Source organism: Pristiophorus japonicus, chromosome 17 (assembly GCF_044704955.1).
Source record: "Pristiophorus japonicus isolate sPriJap1 chromosome 17, sPriJap1.hap1, whole genome shotgun sequence".
Lineage (NCBI taxonomy): Eukaryota > Metazoa > Chordata > Chondrichthyes > Pristiophoridae > Pristiophorus > Pristiophorus japonicus.
The window spans coordinates 17,615,825-17,640,707 of record NC_091993.1 but is presented as its reverse complement, the minus strand read 5'-3'; the positions used below and the strand labels follow the sequence as shown (position 1 = coordinate 17,640,707).

At 41.1% G+C, this 24,883-nt stretch overlaps 1 protein-coding gene across 4 annotated transcripts in view; it reads right to left on the bottom strand.

The window, feature by feature from the left end:
- Positions 1-300: 300 nt before the first annotated feature.
- sema6d (semaphorin 6D) overlaps positions 301-24,883 on the bottom strand; it is a 277,313-nt gene continuing 252,730 nt past the window's right edge. For 3 of the 4 annotated variants that reach the window (XM_070858433.1, XM_070858434.1, XM_070858435.1), the window contains 17 exons: positions 23,619-23,730; positions 23,378-23,438; positions 21,759-21,821; positions 21,272-21,373; positions 20,531-20,621; positions 20,090-20,209; positions 19,810-19,898; positions 18,871-19,088; positions 17,159-17,290; positions 16,830-16,985; positions 16,569-16,742; positions 15,583-15,723; positions 13,658-13,735; positions 13,426-13,484; positions 13,000-13,050; positions 10,427-10,570; positions 301-3,603 (listed from right to left, as the gene is read on the bottom strand). In XM_070858433.1, coding sequence (XP_070714534.1) covers positions 2,291-3,603; positions 10,427-10,570; positions 13,000-13,050; positions 13,426-13,484; positions 13,658-13,735; positions 15,583-15,723; positions 16,569-16,742; positions 16,830-16,985; positions 17,159-17,290; positions 18,871-19,088; positions 19,810-19,898; positions 20,090-20,209; positions 20,531-20,621; positions 21,272-21,373; positions 21,759-21,821; positions 23,378-23,438; positions 23,619-23,730 — 3,104 coding nt within the window. In that variant the 3' untranslated portion in view covers positions 301-2,290. The remainder of the gene's footprint in view (positions 3,604-10,426; positions 10,571-12,999; positions 13,051-13,425; positions 13,485-13,657; positions 13,736-15,582; positions 15,724-16,568; positions 16,743-16,829; positions 16,986-17,158; positions 17,291-18,870; positions 19,089-19,809; positions 19,899-20,089; positions 20,210-20,530; positions 20,622-21,271; positions 21,374-21,758; positions 21,822-23,377; positions 23,439-23,618; positions 23,731-24,883) is intronic. The other variant, XM_070858436.1, reaches the window with a different exon arrangement.

The following is a 24,883-nucleotide window of genomic DNA, read 5'->3' as shown; positions in this document are numbered from 1 at the left end:
AGGTGGTGGTGTTCCCATGCGACTGCTGCCCTTGTCCTTCTAGGTGGCAGAGGTCCCTCCCTTCCCTGAAACAATATTAAGGATTTGTTATTGTGGAATCTATCTTGTTACTCTGTATTTTAAATTGTTTCCCTTAAAACTTTTCTTTGTGTGTACATCCGATACATTAGTTCATGGTTAAAAAATAATTGGTTTTATTGTAAAAATTGTGAATTGCAGGTGTCAAATGAGTGAAATTCCGCTGGTGTTGTGACAAATAGAAATCAATAATTCAACGATTGAGATTGTTTTTTTAATCTGCAGTGATGCAAGTCTGGAAATATGAATTGTGGAATATTTACAAAAGGAGTAACATTAATGCATGGAGAGAGAATTAAGTATTCCATTTGATTCTTTTATTTTGACTTTACATGCGGTGTTAAAAACAAAATGGATGTAGTTATGTACACTTCCACAGTACAAGTTTACAAGGATTTTCTATACATGTTACTTCATAGGACATTATACAACAACAACTTGTTTTCCTTTCAGGGTTAGCTTGTCAATGTACCATAGAGATACGACCCAGGTTTACCTCAACACAAATGGAGAAAGTAGGTGGTGAATTTAATGTAAAGGCAATACAGGAAGTTAAAAGTGGCAACATAAAATTGAACAAGGGCTCAAATTGCAATATACAGTGCAGCATTGTTTAACTGACTTGGGCCCTTTTTACCTTTTAGCCAGAATGGGTGCAAAATTACGATTTTAACTTTGACAGTATTGAAATGATTTCAACAGTGTGTTCATTGGCCATAAAGTTTTCTACAGCACGTAGATGGGATTACTGTGAGTGAATTATTCCACTTTATCTGTGACGTTTTTAAACCTTTGACTTTACGCAGTTAGTATTTCAGCCATGCAGGATGACTCTGCTGCTCAATGTCAGTGAAGCATGGGTTACCTGTGCATGTTGGTGCTTTTACATATCTTCAATGTGACACACCCGCTAACTTAAAAGTAAATTTTGCTCAACTAATGCTATCTTTTTTTTTTTAAAAACATCCTTTTTGTTCTTGTCAAAAACTGCAATGGAATGTTTACCAAAGATCGGGGTGCAACCATATTTTGATCATATTTCTTTTCTTCCCTCTCTTATCAAATGGCCGCCGATGGCCTTTACGTTTTGGGCCGTAATTTGATGTATTTAATTTTATACGAAACCATTTAAAAATAAAATACAACTGGCACACTGGAAAGCAGCTGTTCTATACAAGAACACTTGACAAGATTTCAATATTGATGATAATGCTTATTGAATAAGGCACAAAATGCACAGAATCCAGGTGAACACAGATACGCTATTTACAGAACAGTGTCATTACCTGCATGACTCTTCAGGATGCCCTATTAATCACATTTAACGCTCCCTAACAAAGTGATTGCACTATCTTTTATCTTGTACACTGTGGCAGGGCAGCTCCTTGTCTACAGATTGTAAGATAAACTGTATGGATTTACAGTAATTGGTGTAAGCGGAGAATGTAATGGACGTTACATTTGGTTAAGCTATATGGACACCATCTAAAAGAAAATGGCCGTAGACATGTAGCTGCGCTCAACACAGTGATATGGTCCAAGTAAATCTGCAGTAGGACAGGAAGGTTCAGGTCAACTTCATAGTTCAGTCGTGCTTAGTACGTCAGGCAACACAGCGTAACTGCTGTAACGAGAACCATTAAGTGCATCCAAGTCTGTGTAGTTTACACAGCGTTTATCTGTGACGTTCAGAGGGAATGCCACAAAGTGTTTGTCTTTGCTACAATTGGGCTACAGTGGCAACTTGTCCAAACCAAAAGCACATTTGTTGAAATCAGAAGTTTTATGAAAAGTCATTAAACATCTGTGCAAGCAACAAGACAAATGCGTGTACGGTCATTAAAAGTGTTCACATTTAATGGGAAGACGATGCTCAACAGCAGTGAAAATGGAACCACTGTTCAAGTATTTCCTGGTACGTTGATGCTTTAACAAAATCACAGGATAAATTCCATGTTGCACTTCTCCGAGGTTCCAAATCTTAACGGTAATACGTTTTGTATTACACAGCATCTTTGTCGTGCAGGAGAACGCTCCTTCCTGCTTTCAGTCTTACTGAAAGATGCTATTTGAGGCTATGTAGCTACTTTGGCCACTTATTTGTGTGTCTATCAGAGCATTATCACTGGTAGCTTTCAAGCAAAATTGATCTTAAAGTCCTCCCACATCACATTAGCTGAGAAACAGACACTGCTTTTAGCTGATTGTCCTGTTAGTAACTGTACTTGTGTAGTGGTTTGACAGGAGTTGTGGGTTGACCAAATGATGGCTTTGGTGGCACATCTGGTTTAATGGATGGTGTTCTCTTTATTCCTGACCGAGGCAGTGTGCCGTTGCTTGTGTAACTGCTCTGGCGGGACAAAGAGCCAGGTTGTGGTTGAATAACCAGAGGAGTACCATGTACAGAATCCAGCCTCATGGGTGGTGCTGGAGGAAAGTATCCTCCCCTATTAAAACTGGGATGTCGTGACAACACCGCTCCATTTAATGAACTGATGACATTTTTGGGGAGAACAGATATTGAATGCCTCTGTGAGGAATTTCTTGGGTAGCCCCGCTCTCTCTCTAAACTCGACAGTTGTATATTTGAAGTTGTTGGAACATCCACCCTCTTCGTTGGGCTGTGTCTTGGAAGAGTAGAAGAAGGAGAATATAGCGATGCCTCTCTGTTTGGAACCTTGGGCGGCATTTCAACTATTTTGGTCATTGGCTCGAGCATTACATTTTGACGAGTCATAGGGATGTCCCCCAAAATAGCTTTAGGGCTGCTACCGCTTTCATTGAGATGTTTCAGAAGGTCATTTAGTGTGTTTCTTGCCTCAATAGCTCTTCGCTGTTCTTTTTTACTCGAATGACCTGTAATTGACATTTCGATGTTCTGCACTTTCCTTTCAGCTTTGTGTGCATTCGAATTTGAGAAGGACATGTTGTAGGCATGGGTAGCATTGGGAAGTACTACAGCGCTGGGTATTTGACCACCGTGGTTTATAGGTGAAGGGGGAGGAGGACTAGATGGAATAATCTGAGGGCTTTTTAAAGGCGATTCCTTCCTTGCCGCATTAATATTGTTCTGGGCTTTCTCCCACTGGTTCTTGATGGGTTGAATGCTTTTCTGTTGAAGCACTGGCGTAGACTCGGGGGTTGGTAGCGCTGCCAGTTCTGGAGGTTGGCCGTGGTTGTCCACGATCATGGATTTTGCATCACCACCGGGTGGTAGCTCTTTGCCACTGGACAGCAGGTTCGTGTAAAGTTTAGGTGTATCAATATTTTGTGGATACTCCTTGACGGGACTGTCAAATAGCCCATTAAATTTAGTAAAACTTCCACTCGAGTCGGTGCAGGACTGTGCGGACTCTGCATCCTTGTTCATTTTTCTGGCTTTGCGCAAGTACGCATCACGGTGACAGTACACAGCCACACCAGAAATGAAGGCTCCCAAAACAAAAGCAGCAAGTACGCAGGTGATCAGGACATTCATGTGAACCATTTGGTTTGCATCTCCAGATTGCACCTCCCATCGTACACCTGTAACAAAAATAAGTTTGTAAAAACATTAACAATTCTATGTTGCTGATTCTTTCTTTGGAAATTGAAAAGTACTATTGTAAAAATTAATTGACTGCCTAAAAGCACTGTGAGACTGAAACCTATAACTATGAGAATGATACCTGGATATCAAGGGTTAAATTACGAGCAGAGATTACACAAATTAGGTTATCTTCTGATCGAAGTTTAAGATATTAAGGGGAACAGATAGGGTAGATAGAGAAAAACTATTTCTGCTAGTTGGAGATTCTGGGACTAGGGGGCATAGTTTAAAAATGAGAGTGAAATTAGGAAACACTTCTACACACAAAGGATGGTAGAAGTTTGGAATTCTCGTCTGCAAGTAGCAATTGATGCTAGATGAATTGTTAATTTTAAATCTGAGATTGCTAGCTTTCTGTTAAGCAAATGTAATAAGGGATATGGGCCAAAGGCGGGTATGTGGAGTTAGATCGAAGAGCAGTCTTGAGGCTGAATGGCCTCCACCTGTTCCTATGTTCCTACTATTTTCTGTTTTGTCAGAAGCCAGATTGGATGGCCTGTGTTTTCAATATTTTCATATGATTTCAGATCGTTAAGATATTGACTTTTTAGGCACAGCAGAACTCTATAAATGATTTACTAAACCTGGATGTAGCCGCAACATGCACACAAATGAAGAAAGATTTCCTTCTGGGAGAGCTTCATTTACAATAATCATTTTTGCCCCGTGGTTATAAATAAGTGAATATAAAATTCATTACTGATTTTTCACTGCAGTTAGAAGATATTTTCCAATGAGTAACAAATCATCCATTTCCAGATCGATAGCAAGCACTCAGCAATGGAAATTAGTATTATTTTAATGTTTGGAACTGCATGTTCAAGTGAACTTATCTTAAAATTAAACGAAAAAAAACTTCTAGCATGGTTTCAATATTCTGTCATGCGCTCCAAAGGCCAAACCTAAAAATTACTGCTGGCAATATTGGTTTACAAACACTTGTTTGAACATAAGAATTAGGAACAGGAGTAGGCCATCTAGCCCCTCGAGCCTGCTCCGCCATTCAACAAGATCATGGCTGATCTGGCCGTGGACTCAGCTCCACTTACCCGCCCACTCCCCATAACCCTTAATTCCCTTATTGGTTAAAAATCTATCTATCTGTGATTTGAATACATTCAATGAGCTAGCCTCAACTGCTTCCTTGGGCAGAGAATTCCACAGATTCACAACCCTCTGGGAGAAGAAATTTCTTCTCAACTCGGTTTTAAATTGGCTCCCCCGTATTTTGAGGCCGTGCCCCCTAGTTCTAGTCTCCCCTACCAGTGGAAACAACCTCTCTGCCTCTATCTTGTCTATCCCTTTCATTATTTTAAATGTTTCTATAAGATCACTCCTCATCCTTCTGAACTCCAACGAGTAAAGACCCAGTCTACTCAATCTATCATCATAAGGTAACCTCATCTCCGGAATCAGCCTAGTGAATCGTCTCTGTACCCCCTCCAAGTCCTTCCTTAAGAAAGGTGACCAAAACTTGAAGGAAATTTTCCTACATTTCCTTCCTGAGAATGGGTGGTTTGGGGCAGATCAGAGAGGCTTCTCAGCAAATTCTCACTCCTACAATTGACTGCAAAGATTTTCTTCCTCCTCCTCTCTCTTCCCGACCACCCCCCCCTCTTCCCTCCCACCCCCCCCTCTCTTTCTCTCTTCCCCCCCCCCCCCCTCCCCCCCTGCTTCCGATGACACATGCTCACCCAGCTCCGTGCAAATTAGTGAGGTTGGACAACTTAATATTCTGACAAATTTAGCTCTGATCCTGCTACTGCACTGCAGATGAAAAGGACAAGGCGGTGGGAGGGGATTATAGTGGTGGAAGCCAGGTCGTATTAATGGTGACACCAGCAAGAAAATTCTTTTCATCACTTCAGCTGGCTCATCCCTCCCTGTTAAGGTTTGTTGCAGCAGAGTTAGAAATTGTTCTGGTTGCTCTGTCCTCGTTGGCCAGGCAGTAGATGACCAGTCCCTTTAAGCTGCAGCAGCAGAGAGACCAATGCTGCCATTATGTGGTACGACTCCCAATGCATGGGAGTCCACCGCTGGGAGTCTGCCCAGACTCCTGGACCCCACCACGGGAAGGCGGGACTGACTTCGACTGATGGCTGAAGTTCTGCCCCAACCCTCTTCTGGTGGCAATCCCAACCGTGAGGAAAATTCCTCCCCCTCTCAACATGTCTATTTTAACATAGGCATCAAATCCTTTAAAATAGTTTAACACTTGTTTGCATAGACAGAGAATGCAGTGACTTGTTAAGCATTTGTCCATTGATATCACAACAGTAATTTCTGGGCTCTTATTTAAAACCACGCCTATTCATTTTGGCATTTTCTAAATGAACATGAACTCATCATTTGTTGTACATTTCCTACATACAGTAAACAGTCAACATTCTTCTGTTCATCTAGTGGCTTGATGCACAGTCCAAATATACTTTAGTTCAGTTGTAAAAATAATCTTTTAAAATGTTTTTTGTATCACTCAGTTAATGCTTTGGGCAGTCCTGACACATCACTGCAGTTTTGTGTTATATTGTGTTGACATTAAAAAATAGTTGAAGATTTTAATGTTTAGCACTTGAACTGTGGCGTTTGGAACATAGAGGAATAATTGGAACGAGATGTGGACTAGATGGTTTTGTTTGGTCATCTTCCATAACGTTCTGAAACAAGTAAGCTGTCATAGTTCAATTGTACATTGCAAGAGCCTGTAAACTTTACACTTGGAAACTGCTGCACTTGTAAACATGCAACCAAGTAAAAATATTGTTTCTTTGCCATGGTACACAGCAATCAAGTTAGGATTGATCGAGAATTATTTTTAAGGTCAGTTATGATTAAAAACCTCGTGACATCCAAATTTGGATTGATGCGAGCTTTTATAACTTGATTTATGAAAAGTGTTACCTACAATAAAGGCTTCCTTTGTAAATCCTTCTGGCTACATCAAAATCTCAATACATTATTTAAAAAAAACAGACTTGCTATTTCTCCAAAGAGATCCAAAATTATCAATGCCGATTGATTGGTTTATAATCTTTCTTCCTCTAACAAAAGCACGCAATGCTGTGCCCTTCATCCTGATTCCAGTGCTCCCATACTGTGAGGTTCATTATAGTGCCGGATTTCCTCAGCTCCTGATTTCATTCTTCTTAAAACCTGCGATGCTCTGGGTACTTGAAGCACTAATCCTTAGTCCCTGATTTAAGGCATTGAATTAAAAAGCCTCAGTTTATAGATTACATGTGTCAAAATTAAATATCAACTTCAACTCTATATCTTAACAGCTATGTGATGTTATCAATAAGTAAATGATTGCAATAGCACAGATTTATAAACTGCCAACCATGTTATACATGGAATTCGAAGTCTTCGCACATATTTTATGGTTCAAAATTTGTCTTATTGTATCTTGTTTTCTATGGAGTCTCATCCACTCTGCCTGTCAGCTGTGAATTTCCACAAGCAGACGCAGACATGAAGTGGGGACCAGATTAAAGGGAAACGATGTTCCTCTTTTTGATGGAGCAGAGGCTGTTCATTCATAATTCCCCCCCCCCCCGCCCCCATCAAAAAATTACCAATATATTTAATCTGCCTCTTTGAGGGGCACTTATTTGAGTGAGCCCATAAGCAACTTCCGAAGGGTCTTGATATATCCAATCACTTGCCAGAGAAGATCCATCTGTCTCTGGTCAAGCTGCCACCAGAGTGAGTGATGTCCTCCTTGTTCTTGGATGCCCGAAAGTTCAATAAATGGCAGGATACCATGATCCAGCACAGTGTCTTCTCAGAAAGAGATACATTAGACAGTCTCTCTTCAAATTCTTTTTGAGCCAAGTGCTTCTCTTCACATTCCCCTTAGAGGGATGTTTATGCGACACACATGCCCGAGCATTGGCTGGCTTTGCTAAGACTGCAGCATGCCATGTGGGTGAGAGGGGAGGGGAACGGGGGGATGGAGTAGTACACCAGATCAAAGTACTCAAAATGAAACTAAGATTCGGGAATAGACATAACGGCGAGGAAATACTGACGTGTTATGGACATTGAGGTAACATATTTGACAAATTCCATTCCTGGGGAGTAGTGTTAATTATTATTTTTCAGTCAGACAGCACTTGTTAAATAAAGTGAAATGCACAATTATATTTCAAACTGTCAGCACTGACTCATGAACATTTAACTGATCCTCTGAGTAAACAGGCAACGGCCTTTTCAGTTAACCAACAGGATGCTTTTTATGCCGTATTGTATTATAATGCACTATTTGGCCAGTGACCAAGTAGTGCATTTTACAAAGGGTCAACTGTAATTAATATTCATGGCTTGGCTCGATTGATACAAACTGGAAGTGAGAGAGTTTGGAGCGTTCCTAGAATACATTCCTGTTACTTGCGAATAAATCCCAACACAGATGATAAGCAAACTCCCATCACCCCTGATATATTGTCCTTATAAAAGCAGATATGGCACAGAATCAGAGCTCACTCCATGAAGTCTGGAAAAAGAACAGGAAGACTGAAGTAGCTGCCACAGCAAATGTAGAGCTATCCAATTGCTAACTGTAACTAGGTTATTTATTTAAGTAAATACTCGCCCTGATTAAAGTTACCGTTGTCATACGAAGGAACGTGAATAAAACTGGAGTGGGTTGTGATGCTATTACTGCAAATGTACTTCTGGGTATAAGATTTAGCCTGTGGATAACAGGATTGTAAAGTCGTTTGGTTAACACGTTTTCTGTCACTCTTGTCCTGTCAAACTGTGAAGATACACATTATTTATATTTGCCCTGTTTTTGCGTCCATCCCCTTTTAGGTTTCCCATGTCTTTTCCCTCCCCTTGTTTTAAAATGCCCCTTTGAACCAGCTGCCACTTTCTTCCATTTGAACTCGGGGGGGGGGGGGGGAACATCTGGTTGTGGGTTCAATGCTGTACTTTTAATTTCGTCAGACTACCCTGTGCCAACAGATATGTTTGCATGCGAGATATAGAAATATTGTTTCAGTTGAAAGAGAAAAAAAATATTAACATTGGCAGTTTTTGAAAGTACCCTGTGTTGGTAGAAGGCCAAATAAATAAAACAGAACACGTTCCGTGACATCCAAGTAAAATACACAAATATTGAAAATTGCAAGTTAAATCAAGTGTGATGTAGTAGTATAAAACACGTACCCAAGTAAACAAAGCAAGGAAATAGTTTCCTGCTCACAGCTAATCTAAAAAGGACAGGGTAGGTTGAATGCAGCTTAGCTGACACGTTAAAATAAAACTTTCGATCAACGTTCCCTTTAAGCTATGCAGCCACGCAGCCCTCTGAAGGTCCCGTGCAGCCGGTGAGCCGGCTTTCAAATAGAAAAATTGTGCATGTGCAGAATTTTGAATGGCCCGCACGCAAACAAATTAAAGGGAGCATTCCTTACGGCCACTAATCTTTGCAATTACGACAGTCAGGAAAATCAGTGGCATCTAAACAAAGCATTTCCCGTTATTCTCTCGTATAAATCGGTTTCTCACACTGTTTCAGTTTTTAATCTCAAAGCAGTTACTCAAAGAGAGAAAGAAATGGTTAGGATGACTGTCAGGAGAAGATAAAATGTTAGTTCAGTGTGTAAATATGAAACAGACACATTTAGTTTAATGGCTGATAGACGTTAGAGGCATTCTGTGATTCTACGAAGGGACAGGTTATCGGCTATGATGAGTTCTCTATTCTACAACATGCAGTATTTCCATCACTCCACAGGGTAGTGAGATGTACGAGAGATTTTTTTTTTCTAAATACAAAAATCAGGCAAGGCCTTTTGAACATTTTATCTCTGATATAAAATGTTCAGGGTTAGAACTGTAATGGCAGTGGTTGACAGAAGGAAGTATCACAAGGAAAGAAACAGAATGGCATTGACTGCTACATAACAAAAGGTACAAATGAAGGAAGGAAGCAATGAGCTGAAACAAAAGTGCGGCGGACCAACTTAAATAATGGATTGTTTACGTAACGATTTATCAGAAATGTGCAAGTCTTAACTGAGGTAAAAGTGATTAACTGAAAAAAATCACTGCCAATATAACTGATAGGAAACCTGTTTTAGCTGCTAGCTTTTATGCCCAGACAAGACCTGGCTTTTTTTTTTAAAAAAAGGACCTCAAAACAGTCCTCCCGAGGCCTTTAACATGCCATTTTCTGATTTACATTCGCCTCCAGCCCAAAAGTCGGCAAAAATGAACTTGCAGTAAAAATGCAATTTATTTTCTTCAAAGAACGTTGATTATTAACTCCCAAAAGAAAAAAAAAATCATGTGTTGTCTGCACTGTGCATATGACGTACCACATTTTCTGATTAAACTTACTTTACAAGATTACTTCTACACATCTTACAATAGTTTGATTGAATCTCATGACAAAACTTGCAGAACAAAACCAGTCTGCCTGCGAGTGTTCTGAGCTTTGAAGTTCAGGACTATAATTGGCCTCTATTAGGTAGAAAGGCTTTGTTATTTGATATTTGAAATAGGAGTCGGAACAACTAGCTTCTACTCTATACAATGCAGACCTTGAATTTAAAAACTTGCGATATTTCAATATATCAACACCTGTTCGATTCAGCTTAATTTTACTTTAAGGCTGGTTCTGTTTTGGTCATGCGAGCCGTAGGCCTTTGTCGGCCTAAATATATATATATTTTTTTTAAATAGCAGCAGTTTATTTTTTTAAACCAGGTTTCCACTCAGTGAAAGAAAGCTTCCCTTCAAAGGCCTTACCATTGGGGACAGCAGATAATGGTTCAAAATAATCAAAAGTGTCCATATCATCTTGCACTGCAACCTTTCGTGACCCAATCACGTTTGGAGATACTATCGGGCCGCTTGCAGCAGTGGAAGCAGAGACTGCCGATACATCCGTGTCTGTGGTGACAGATTTAAATTATTTTAACAATTAATGGGGGGAAAATTGAGTAAACTTGCTCATTGGTGCCAAACTGCACCACAATTTACCGTAGTAAACGTCTTGAGCCATCTTAATTGTGTAAATAACGAAACAGACGCATGACTAACTGAGCTCTGTTGGAACATCTTCACCTTTTAAAACAATCTGAACACACCCCGCATCAGTATTGGACTTGCATGGAACTGTTAAACTATGCTAATACTGATCCGGTGGGGTTTTGATTGTACCCTCCTGTTTGAGCATCGCGTCACCGTGCCACCTCCTTCAGTGGAGATCCTGGGTTGTGGGACCCCTCAGCTGCTCGGTGATCAGCCCAGTGGACGAACCTGTGAAGGGTGGGAAGCTGGACAGGAAACTGTGCAGGGCATGCTGACCTTTGTGGCTGAATTCCCAAATACCCTTCCCTGTCTTGAAGTTCCACGCCAGGAGAGTTATCGTAGAATCTTACGGCCCAGAAGGAGGCCATTTGGCCCACCCTGCCTGTGCCGGCTCTCTGAAAGAGCTACAAAGTTAAGCCAGACAATTTACCCTCACAGGCAACCGAAATCCACCAACAGCTAAAGGTTTTCCCAATGGATTTGGCATAAACTGTTTTCGAAATGACCAGGACACTATTTGCTGAATTCGGTTGAATAAGTAGCATCTTGGAAGTGGTCCTGAAACAGTGGGGTTTGGCCAAGGCCAAACGCTTACATTGCAACCATTCAGTTTGCCACCACTGCTAATGTCTGGGAAAAGGAAATTTTTATTTAGCCGTGCGTACCCAGGCTTTTTTTTTTCTGCTTCAAAATGTTTCCCTTATCCGTCCTGTCCTGTCCTGAAGACAGCAACTCATCTTGGGCACGGTTCAAGATACGTGTGCAAACACAGCGAGGCACCATTTCTCAAACAATAAATCCTTGTTATGGACAGATGGAGTGAGAGCAATTGATTTGAGTCCAGAATATCTTTAATAGTCTGGCAGAAATCAGGCTTCACCTACTGGGGCTGCTGTGCTGACTCAGGGGAAACTTTTCATCTGACACATGCAAGATAGATGCCTGGAAAAGTGCTGGTGTCTGAAATCTACTTGAGACTAATTCTGGTATGACCTACACATGGACAGACAAAGCACTGAGTTCAGGAAAAGCTGAGGTGTCGATTTTTCTTTAAGCGTATGACTAAGGGCCATCACTGCACGCTTACTGAGATTTATATCTTCCAGTAACTCAGGTGTCTGGCTGAAAAATGATTCTTGAATAGAACAGCTGGTCTGTGGGGAGGGGGAGATGGGCCGGATTGATGGCCTCTGCTATGCTGCTGCATTGTGGGAAACATGCTATGCTGCAAGGAATTAAATCAGTATTGGTGCATTATGGTACTTCTACTGAATACCAAAGGATTAAGCTTGCAGCTTGACATCACCATCTCAGTATCTGATTCCGGGAGAATGTTGGTGTCAGCAATAGTGTGCAGAAAATCAGTTTCCGAAATTGCATGTAGTGAGCACATTGTCCTTTTTTTTAAACCCCCAAACATTTTGCTTTTAAGAGACCCTCATTTTCTGGATTTGGACCACCTCAGTGAATGACGGCCAAAGCCAATTTTAGGTCACCGGCAAGAGTCTAATTTTATACGGTGCTACTCTTTCAAAACAGACGGAGCTCGTTGTCAGCAGCACTGAGTAAGCCTTTGAGTGGTAGGAAGCTTTGGACTCAATCCCACAACTATCTGGGTTGGCAGTAGGTGCTCAGCAGTTTGGAGACCGTTGAACTTTGAACTGCCTTACGTGGCAGGCCATTCGTGGAAACCGCAATGAATTATGGAGACTGCACAGACCTCACAGTTTGCTCAAAATGATCTCATTTTGTGGGACATATAAGCAGGTGCACAAAGAACAAAGTACAATCTCTACGACATAATATAGATCAAGTATTTCAACATTTTCATTGGATTACGTTCTGTCAAATTGAGAACATAGGTAAAGATCTACTAAGTAATGCTTTATGGTGTTAACATTTCATTACTGAAGCATAGCACTTGATTTCTGAGAGAAAACAGATAAGCAAATTAGTAGTTAACCAGTGAGGCGCCTGTGCATGCTTGGGAAGCAAAGAAACTCCGGACTGCGACAGCAACTAGCAAATGCTGTCCAGTTATGGGTTAAAAGGTAAACCTTGGGTTAAGAAATCTGATTAGTCATTGGTGGCTGGGATACGTGCTGGGGAACACTGACGATGGAGGAGGAAAGAATGATTAGTTAACTAGATTGTTCTAGTGGCTGGCAGATATAAAGCAGTTCATTCCTGGCCAGCAGCCAAGTGAGCAGAAAGGGGAAGGGGAAGGGGAAAGTTTGCTGAGGAAGTGGGGGAGGGGGAAAAAAAAATGCAAAAAGAACAAAACTAACCAGACGTTGGATTACCAAGTGTTTTGTAACCTGGTGTAGTGGCCAAGATTTCTAAAAAAATTAAAAGAGAGATCAGTGAAAAATAAAAGTGATAAACTTAGCAACTGAAATAGTTTAATTGAAACCAGCTGTGCACGCTACAAAAATAAAAGTTCAGAACATTAGCTTGACGCGTTTCCACTTAGAAATCACTTAAAATAATAAGGATTTTCAACACTCCCATCTATATGATGATGAAAAGCTTGGCTTTTTTTTGAAACGGTACATATTATCTGGTTGATCTGTTAGCCATGCATGAAATTATATTTCGGCAACTCGGTAACTCAAGGTCCGAGCACCTTCACAGCACCTCAACTTATTGGTTCGTGACTTCACATCCTAAATTCCCAACATATTAAAACAAATTACTCGAGAAATCTTACTTACCATGACACTCGCCCAGATGTGCAGTGTTGCCGGATTCTACATCTTGTTCAAACATGGTGCTGGTGATAAAAGAGCAAAAACACTCCTGAGAGGCTTCAAATACCACCATTGTTAGTCTATAAAACATCATTTGTTCAACAGTAAAAACAAAAAGAAACTCTCGCCTCAGCCTTGTCGAACAGAATTGAGTTTTATCAGAAATTCAGGTGTTGGCGTGAAAACAGATACTTACTTTATACCAGGTCTCACAATTCCACACGATTTATTATCCAGCCAGGCGCAGTATGGGTCACGTGAACCAATGCAGGCTCTACGGGTAAAACAAAAAGCACTAACTGGCATCGTTTGAGGGTATAGTAAAGTTTTTCAGATAAGTACTTTGGGTGGTTACTTTAGGAGCGATTCTGTGATCTGGTGCTCACATGGGTAACTACCTGGAAAATCATGAGCATGGGAGTGCTAGATCAGGGAATCATCCCTTACAGAAGAACCCAAGAATGTTTAGGAACAGGAATGTCTGTACCTTTTTGAAACATACACCCCACTCTACCCATCAATTCCCTCAATCCTGTCTCTCACTGCAAATGTATTTACCTTTTCAAGGTAACTTACACTACCAATCTGTTACCCTTTGGGTGATAAAGCTCTGCTGGACTTTCCTGCTTTTTTTCCTTCCCATCTAATTTTTTAAACCTATTGTTCTGGCATTTGAACTCCACCATAGTGAACCATTTGCCTGGATGAACTGTCAATTAGATAAGCTTGTACATCGTTGAAAAGAATATCTCCAAAAAAATTCGAAGAGCATGTAACAACAGCAAGAGTGAAATATCCAGTTTATTCCATGAGCGGTTTAGTCTTAAGGAGACACCGTTCAAACAAATTGAGCATTTAATTATTTGCTTTTTTAAAAAAAATAGCATTTGTGATTATTTTTCTTCTGAACTCCTTAACTAATCTATTTTGATGAGTTTTATTATAATCATGAAGGGGACATTAATGCTATCCATCGCTATAATAATCCATTCTGTCTCATGATCTATCCTTAATGCCGCCTGTTGTCCTGAAAATCACAAGCTGGAGATAAAATATTAAATTGACAGGATTTAAATCAGCTGAATGTACTAAACTCCAATGAGGGTTCTAAAGTATCTATTGATATTTTAGTTCCATTACTTGGATTAAGTTTTTGCATTTATATGGCTTTCACAATAACGATCGGTTACTGCCCTGAAAAGAAATCTGTTCTTTCAGATTCATACAGCAACATGTAGAACGGCTACTGAAAAATGCCACAAATTTGTGAGTCATGGGGAGAGGAGCAACAGTTCCTCGTCCTAAAATGGAGCACTCTGTGTAGCTCGAGGTTACACAGCCATGGCTCCTCTTTATTTGAAAAAGGTGCTCCCCCTGCGTGCCCCACAGTCGCTAGCAGGGTTTAAATTCGTGGGTCACTACTGTTACTTTCTCGGTAGATCTGCCATTTCCCTGTCTCCTCCCACCCAAATGTTCCCGTCACATTCCCTGAAGCCTCTGACTCAAACTGAAGTCTAGTTTCCCGAGACAGCAGCAGCCCTGTAAGTGTCTCAAGCAAGTGGTCACTCTTTACTTTAAGACGAGACAGTGTCTGTTGGCTATTCAACTGGGCGGCAAGACAATCCTGTTAAATTGGCTAAATTTGGCAATGTATAAGAATTTGGGGAGAGATAAAGACTATTAAGACTTTGACTGATCTACCTCGTCATCATACTGTCCAATTTTCTCTCTCTCCAGAAACATTGCTACGTTTTGAGCCAATTTGCTTCACTGCTCTTTCAATGGTAACTTGTCCCATAAATGTATTCCTTTTAAGTTTTTATTTTAAGTTCCACCTGCCTTCTCTTCTTGCTCCTAAATTCCTAATTTTTGCATTTTGTGTCCTCTGTTATTCGAACCCTTCAGCACACTGAACAATTTGCTTGGATCAACTTTGCCAATTTCCTTTACAATACCTTTCCACGTTGATACACCGCCTAGTTTAACCGTGTGCAATATATTAAAATGCATGCCGAATAACTGGCCGTATTGCATCATTATTAGATTCTATCCAATTACCATTCTGACCTTGCCCTCGATCAGTACTGAAGGAAACTATTAGAAAGTTTAAGAAACACTAACTTTTTGCACGTGCCGTAATGTTCACAGTGACTGAGTGGAACACGGATGACACAGCTGGAGAAGGCCACGAACAAGGCATAATGGTCTTTGTCAATCTGTAATCCCAGGACCTTTCGGTCATCTTCATTCACAGCACTGCATCTGGTTTTTGTGTTTCAATCAGAAAGACTCAGTCAGGTACACTTTAAAGAATAATGATTCGATTGCGTCAAATAGGGACTGAATATTTTAAATCATCAGCACAAAAGGACTTTATTTCACATCAGATACTCTACCCAGTTTCTCTTAAAATCCCCTCCATTCCCAATTGATTTAAAAAATCTTGCAAAATTACATCTTGTTTGTATTTCTCAAACAGTGACTGCATTACTGGTATGCTCCTGCACAGTTAGCAGCTAAAGACTATACAATTCAGAAAATGGATGAATGGAGGCTGATGTGAAGTAAAGTACTGTAGGCACAAAATACTCTGCCTATTTAAATGAGATGAGAAAACTGACGACAGATCTGCTGCCTTGAAGGAGGTATCCTCATTTAGAATATTAGTTTGCAGCAACATTTCAGGTCTTCCCAACCAGGTAGCTGATGGCATAGGTTATGGATGCTCGAGGGAGTGTTGTAATGAGGCAGACGAGTAACTGGAGTTTGCTGTGGCCTAGAATGCCAATGTCGAGGTGCCCGAGCTTGGTAAAGTGGATACACAACTGACACTGGCTTATCACGGCTCAAGTACCACAGTACTGGTATTGCAAGCAATTCACAGTTTTCTTCATGCAACACTGGACAGGATAATTGGTGCAAGAGAAGATCCTAAATACATTGTGGGCATGGGGAGGGGATCAAAAATCCCGTGGGGGATAACAGTTCATTTAAAAAATATTGGGGATCATTTCTTAAAGTTCTTTTCCAGCGCGGACCCCACACTTTGATTAACCCCTTTGTACACCCTTAATTTTGCAAAAATTAAATCATCAACTTTTACGTACTTTAAGGGGTTAAAAACATCCATTTCCTCCAGTAGTATGCTGTCATTGAGGGAACTGGGACTGGTTTTAGTTAACACTTTCAGCACCATGCCAGCTTCTGAACCAATAAAGGTAACGGTGTAGTTCTGACGTGGCCCTGCGGCGTTGTCAATGGCAACCGCCGTTAGACGGTACCTGTAAAACCAAGAGGAACACGTCATTGAGCAGTTCCATGCCAACAGCTCAGCAGGGAAATGGATACGTGCAGTTAGGATGTCCTACCTGACCCTTGTCTTGGTGAACCAGGGCTCCTCTATGAGCGAGGGAACAGCAGAATCCATCAGTGGATGGGATTTGATGAAGGATAGTGTTTCATCCGGGAAATCAATAGAGGTTTTGTAAGCTTCTGCCGCACCATGTCCTGAACAGCAGCCAGGTCTTAAAGAAATACAACACTTTAGTAGAACAAAAGAGGGTTCAGAACTTTCTAAGAGTGCGTGCGGTAATAGTTACATGATGGGAAGTTTTTAAAAAAAAAAATTGTTGCTGAATAAACTTAACAATATGCCAAATCTCTGACCTGTTACACCATGGTGATAATAGTAATGTACCTGGGCTTTGGAACCCGATCTTCTGGCACAGCAGTCCAAACAGAGTCTGGGGTCTTTTGTTCCTTGAACCTTCCTTTGAATGATTTTTCAATGTCTTCCATATTGAAGGCGCACACTGCTGAACCAGGGATGCTACACAAGATACACAAGAAAAAATATTGCCATAAAAATAATTTTTTCTACCCAAATTTAATCTTGGTCAATTTGATTTGAACAAACCAAGGGCTGAATTTTGAAAATCTGAAGCCCGACCCCAACCCACACACTTCGGGATTTAATGGTACCGGTTCAAGGGGTGGGCAGCCATTATCTGCTCCCAACAGGCGGGTTGGCAATTTAAATATTTTGCTGAGACTGGTGGCCTCAGCTTTAACCTGCTTTGCAGGTTTTACAGTGGCCGGTTGGGTTTCTGCGCCGGGCGCTAAAAGTCCCGGCCCCGGAAGGTTACCGCTCCCAATCGGGGCACAGGGCAATTTCTCCCCCAAGATGTCTTACTGCAATTATATAGGGCCCTGATGTGACTACACCTGGAGTATTGTGTATAGTTTTGGTCTCCTTACCCAAGGAAGGATATACCTGCCATTGAGGGAGTGCAACAAAGGTTCACCAGACTGATTCGTAGGATGGGGAGGACTGTCCTATGAGGAGAGATTGAGTAGACTAGGCCTATGTTCTCTAGAGTTTAGAAGAATGAGAGGTGATCTCATTGAAACATACAGAATTCTTACAGGGCTCGACAGGGTAGATGCAGGGAGGATGTTTCCCCTGGCTGGGGAGTCTAGAACCAGGGGTCAGTCTCAGAATAAGGGGTCGGCCATTTCGGACTGAGATGAGGAGAAATTTCTTCACTTAAAGGGTTGTGAATCTTTGGAATTTTCTACCAAAGCTCAGTAGAAGCTCAGTCATTGAGCATATTCAAGACAGAGATCGATAGATTTTTGGATAGTAATGGTATCAAGGGATATGGGGATTTCCCAGGCCTCGGGGAGGGAGGACGACAAATTTGGGGAGGAAGGCAAGTGCCTTTCCAGCACTACTTGTGGGCCAGGAGAAACAGAGTGCTCCCCCCTACACCCCCCCATACAAAGACCACCGGGCTCAGAGACACCCCCCTCCCGCCCCGGCATCGAGGATCAGAGACCCCCCCCCGGCATCGAGGATCAGAGACCCCCCCGCCCCCGGCATCGAGGATCAGAGACCCACCCCCGCCCCCGAGGATCAGAGACACACCCCCCCTCCCGGCATCGAGGATCAGAGACCCACCCCCGCCCTCGAGGATCAGAGACACACCCCCCCCCCGTCATCGAGGATCAGAGACCCCCCCCCCCCCCCCCCGGCATCGAGGATCAGAGACCCACCCCCGCGGATCAGAGACACACCCCCCCCCTCCCGGCATCGAGGATCAGAGACACCCCCCCCACCCCCACCCCCGGCATCGAGGATCAGTGGCCCCACCCCAAGTCTGCGATTGGATCTGCCTGCTCCGGAGTCCCTACCTGATTAAAAGCCAAGCCTGTCAATCAGGCTGACTTCTGAGCGGAGAACTGGTCAAGTACGAGAGACGCACGCTGTGAAGGTAAAACTCCACAGCATGCGGGGAGATGTGAACTTCCAGATTTCCTGTCCGAAACTCCCCTGTCTACATATCCCACTCCTGTTAATATCCAGGCCAAGAAAAAACACAATTTAATGCCAGGTTACCCATTCCTCACCTGTTAAGCTGTGTTGTAAATACTCCGATAATAGTCGGGTACCCATTGATTTCTATAATGTCTGTGATAGACTGTAATACATCAAAGTAGAAGAACGAATCCCCAGGAACTGAGCAGTTTAAACGAGCCTTTAGAAATGATGTCCAGTGTTTTTCCAGCACCCTCTGAGATCCTCCCATGTCGTTCTTACAAATCCTTGCCACACGTGAATAAACAGCCTATGAAGAAACACAAATGATACACTGAACACCACCCATTTTTATAGTATTTAGAATATTAAAGAATTGATTTTAAATAATTACTATTCATTTATTAAAAATAACTTCAGGCACCACTGGTAAATAATGCTTTCCTCAGAAGTCGGAAATCTTTTATGTGCTCCAAATGAGCAGACCAGTCCCAGTCCTGTACGACAATATTGAGGAACATATGGTCAATGGTTGTAACCACTTTAATTAACCATGAGTAAAATGTTTAATAATTTACTGTGGCAAATCTATGTGGGATTGCGAGTAACATGAACAGCATTAGTGCAACTAAAATATTTATCAGTCGCAGCCTTTAGAGAAGAATATTTTTTTAGAAATCTTTCTGCAAAATTGATCATAAAGTGTCTGCAAATCTTAGATTCCCACTTACAGTACACTGTACAGGAACAGGCTGTGCTAAAGACACCTTCACATCAATTGCATTCGGAAGATGAATCCTCGAAACATTGATTCTAATTTCAGCAGAAGGAAATAACTGACAATTTATAACCTCTCATTCCTTCTAAATGTGTAATCCAAATTAGTCATTATAATTATTCATAAACGAGACAGTCATATGTTTATTGAACATGCTGATATAAATTCAGCGATTTGCTTATTTAAGCGGAATTCAGTAATATTTCTAATGTTTATTTGTGACTGCGTTGCGACACTCAGAGGAACTACTTGCCTTTCCAAGACTGTTGTGTTCAACAGCTATTTCTCGGAAGAAGAAATACACAAAGTTTCCATATTCAACAGCATGTAGGAAGTGTGGCTCTGTTAAAAATAATAAATGTATATTTAGGCATCTGACATTTTTAGCTGCATGCACAACTCCTATTTTATCAGGTGCTGGGAATTGTAAACACTACTAACGATACTGCCTTAACATCTAGGAACAAAAGTGTACATTATACTTGCCGTAATCTTAAGGTCTGATTCAACTGTGCGGACAATTTTAGCATTACCTTTGATCCATTTTGAATCATATTTTATGGTCCTCAGGGCTGATCCATCCCCCATACTGCGGTAGATGACTGCATCGCTGGCTAGGAAATCTGCAACTGTTGCCGAGTACAATTTATTGTCTAGAATATTAAACAGGCAAAAGGGAATTAAGTTAATTCTTTCTAGACTTACTACAGTGCCACTTTCACCCAGACCCAAAGTTCTACCTTACAGTACAACTTCAGTTCTTGAATACTATTACCGTATGCATTTGTGCATATTATTTCTATATATGTATATAGATTGCTATTCTGGGTAGTTCCGCACTGACATGAATTATGAGCAATAATAATGTTTGTGAAACAAACTTGGCACACAATGAGCTGTCGTATCTTTCTAAACTTGTATTGACACTATAAACATCATTAATCATTTAGATTCATTGCTAATGAACATCTTACCAGCAAAGAGGGCAACGTTGGTTTGCTTGGCATCAAATGGGCACCGTGCCAAACCACTGACTTCTTCGCCATTATAATCCAAAGTATCCAACTGCATAAAATGAAGATAAATTATACCTTGGTGTCAGCATTGTTCTGTGCAACAGCTGTGAAGCAATAACATTTTATATGGCTATAATACAATTACTATTGATGTATTCAAGTGTTGTGCTCTTTGGTGACACTACCCTTTCTAAAATTTTAATATTGCAAACAATATGTAATTGTTTCTTCTTAGTGATTTATTAATATTTTTGAAATTAAGTTCATTTTTCATGTAATTCTGAATGGAACAATCTTTTAGATAAGGGATCTAAATGTGAAAGTTATAGCTCATCCTTTCAGAAATGACGTTTTTGTATAATGTGCGATGATGAAATATCAATGGCTTTAGTCTTTTGTGGCCTTGGATCTTACACTTGCAGTGTACTGGTTGACCTTGGTGTCCATTTTACTCTGTTTGAAATGCAGAGGTACATCCAGAGCTGTAATGTGAGCTCGTCAAGATCTCACTTAATAGCGATATAAACATTTGCAGACATTGGGTCTGTGCTTCTGCCGAAGCTGTTAATCTGCAAAATGCCAAACGGTTGATGGATTGCTGGAAATTCACAAGACATGTTGGGCTTATTTGGGCAAAAACAGGGATCAATTCGATTGAATGGATTTATTTTAATTGACAAAATGTCCATCATCACTTACCTGATAATATCTGCATACAGGGTTAAAAGCGTTTGTGCCACAGACAAAAACAGTATCATCAGTTTTGGGGACAAAGACTTTGATAAAATTGTGGCATTCATCCTAATGGAAAAATAAATCCAAAAAGTGCATTAGATAGATACTGCATCTCTGATTTAATCAGTTTATAACAGATTAAGTAGTCTGTCTCAGTCAAAATACAGCATAGTTCATATAAATGAATGTCGGTTCCAGGCATAGAATATCAATGCATTATTCCCATTCATTCAAATATCGATCAATAAGTCAATCCCATTCATTCCAAGATGCGTCAGTGCATCTTTCTCATGCACGCCAATATTTATATTAATCAATAGTTGTGTTATTCACTTCAGTTAATGTGCTATGTATGCTGCACTCCACGAGAGATCCTGATCTAAGCACAGTGGTAAATCAACTGTTTATTACAGCACATTTGTATCGACGGGCAATAATTCATAATACTTACTTTGTGCTTGCCCTTCATGGCGCAGTTACTTCTGTCTTGCTGCCGTGACTTCCAGGTCAGTTTCTATCAGAATGTAGAGTGCATATTTATTGTACTCATAGATCCACCAAAAATGTAATGGTTACAACATTTTGTAACATTGTTTCATAAATGGATTTAATTTTCACTATTTCTTAGGTGGTTATGTTGCAACCTACAAGCACGAGATACAGCATGTAATAAATGTGTCAGTTTTACAGCACCATGGTTGTAAGGACGTTGAAATATGAATCTGGGTTGTGAGATATCAATATCTGATTCGGTCTCCCAAAACCTATCTACATTATCATTTGCGACACTTTCCTTGAGCATACAAGAGTAAGCAGCTCCGAACTCTCATTCAGCTTAACTGGAGAGCTCTAGCATTTTAGCTCAGCACAAAGTACGGGACAAGCTGCCACATACTGGCTGGTTCAATTGAATACTCGTCTCAGAACTGCTGAGCCTAGTTGGCTCTGTTAGTATTTCCTTTAGTGTACCGTGAAAGATGAACAGCAGAATATAGAAAACGACAGTACACAACTACAGAAACAACAATTTGCATTAGAAAAAGGAACGGCAAGCCAAAGGAGGAAATATTAAGATGGGTGCATAAAATCTTGGTGTTTTTCTTTTAAGGAGGAGATGCAGAGGGCTTTACGGAGGGAATTCCAGAGTGTAGGGCTTGGGCAGCTGAAGGCATGGCTATTAATTGTAGGATTAAGGGTTCACAAGAGGCCAGAGTTGCAGAATTTGGTTGGGGCGGATTGTAGGTCTGGAGGAGGTTGCAGAGATAGGGAGGGATTTAAGGACAATGATGAGAATTTTAAATTTGAGGCATTGGCGATCGGGAACCAATGTAGGTCGGGGGGTGGGGGGGAAGGAGTGATGCGTGAGCGGGAATTTTGGATGAGGGGAAAATTACAGAGAATGGGAGGCCGGCCAGGACAGGATTGGAATAGTCCTGTCTGGAGGTGAGTTGAGACGGGTCAGAAATGGGCAATGTTATGGAGCTGCAGGTAGGTGGGCTTTGTGATGGAGAGGATATGGGTACAGGATTGCATCGATGGCAAGGATATAGAATTTGTGGCAGGGGGCCTTAGACATAAGCTTTGGTCTTCCCGATGTTTAACTGGAGGAAAATATAGCTCATAACAAAATGGAATGTTGGAGAAGCAATCTGATAAAACTGGAGCAGTGGGGAGGTTGCAAAAGGTGGTGGAGAGATAGAGCTGGGCCTCATCAGCATCCACTATATGGCGGAGCAGGCTCGAGGGGCTAGATGGCCTACTCCTGTTCCTAATTCTTATGCTCTCATGTCTGCGAATGGTGTTGCCAAAGGGGCAGCATGCAGATGAGGAAGAGGAGGAGAAAGTGCCAGAGGATCAGAGGGAGAAACCAAGTTGCGACTTGGTGATAAGGACCACACCACGGCAGTTTGGTATAAATCAGAAAAGTGTCTGCACAACTCACCAAGGAGCTGTACAGGCACTATATAGTCCTATTGACCAAAGGGGATAGAGTGGATGCAGTGGGGGGAGGGGGGATGTGAAAGGGGAAGGAAGTAGGAGAGGATCAAAAGTTTATTAAAAATGACTTACTTTGCTAGAAATGATTTCTCCCCTTGGAGGATCATTTAAGTTAATAGCATAGACTTGATCCCTGTATAACAAAAATACAATTGCAGCATGTAAATATGCTTACTATATTATAATTCAAGAGCTGAAGTAACCATTCAAGTATAAGCCTTTTCTTTCCTTTGTAAATTCACTTTTGATGAGAATTACTGTTAGAGGATTTAAGTTTAATAAAGAATAGTAAAACCTAGATTAGCTAGGTTACCTGCCAGCAATATATAATATATCTTCGATTTTCAGCATTAGCTGATAGTCCAATCTGTGTAAAGATTCGTTTCCTAAAAGCCGTCCTCTGAATATTGGATATTGTCTTGAATCTGTGAAAACAGAATTTGGTTACATTGTCACACAAGATTACATAGCTGAAAAATCCATGCAAGGCATTAACTGGTGGTACGTATCTAATACAAACCAGTTGTATGGATAATGCATTATATCGTACTCTGATTATACTTGAACAAAGCAAGCTGGGCACATTAGTGTTAGATATTAAGCATGACAGACACTAACATTTGTTGTCTAATTGATGATTGCCAGACAACCAAATGTTGTCTGTGGGACTGTAATTGTTCAGATATCCTTCCTGCTCCCTGACTCAGTCTTCCCAGTTATACTTATTGATTATCTTTATTTACAGGGCTCCTTTGAACACCGCTTCCCCCCCCCCCACAACATGATGGGAAATGCTGCGGTGATGTCCAGCATGGCCAGGTTCACTTCAGTTCATCTGCCCTTCAGAAAGGCGCTCTCTGTTTACCAATCTCAGAGATTGATTCTGAATTACCTTGGACATGGGAACACAAACACGACCTGCTCGCTGGTCAGATGCAAAATAATTGTTGTGTGCGTGTCAAACTAATTTAAATCACTTTGGAAGCAGAAGGTCAATTATTACCCAGATCGCATCACTTTGCCTTTCCCCTCCCAAATTTAAATAAACATGAAAGAAAGAACTGCTTGGGTGAAAAATGGTTAATGGGAATACTGATTAGAGCACACTTTTCCCCTGAATTTAGGAGTTGTATTTTTTGGGAGGGGAAGGGCAAAGGGATGCGATCAGGGTGATAATCAACCTTCTGTTTCTAAAGTCATTTTGGCTTTCAGACTGGGACCCTAAAAGGGTAGCAGGTGTTATTAAGAGTGGTTACAAACATGCCCTATCTATGCACATAACTGGCATTCTTTTTGCTGACACTAGTAGGGAGAAACTGTGACTTCAGGTACAGGGTGTGAATGCCAATTTTACCCAGTTCCCTCCAGCAGCCAATGTATAGACGACTTTATAGCCGTCCTTGAAAGTGAGGAACAGAAGTAACAGAAAATAGGTCAACCTATTTTTGGACTTGCACCTGGTGCAACTTCATTTCCCTTGGAGGCATTTGGCAACTTTTTATTTTGGTCTTAGGATGTGGGTGGCATTGGAAAGGCCACATTTATTGCTCAATCCTAGTTGTACTAAGATGATGTTGA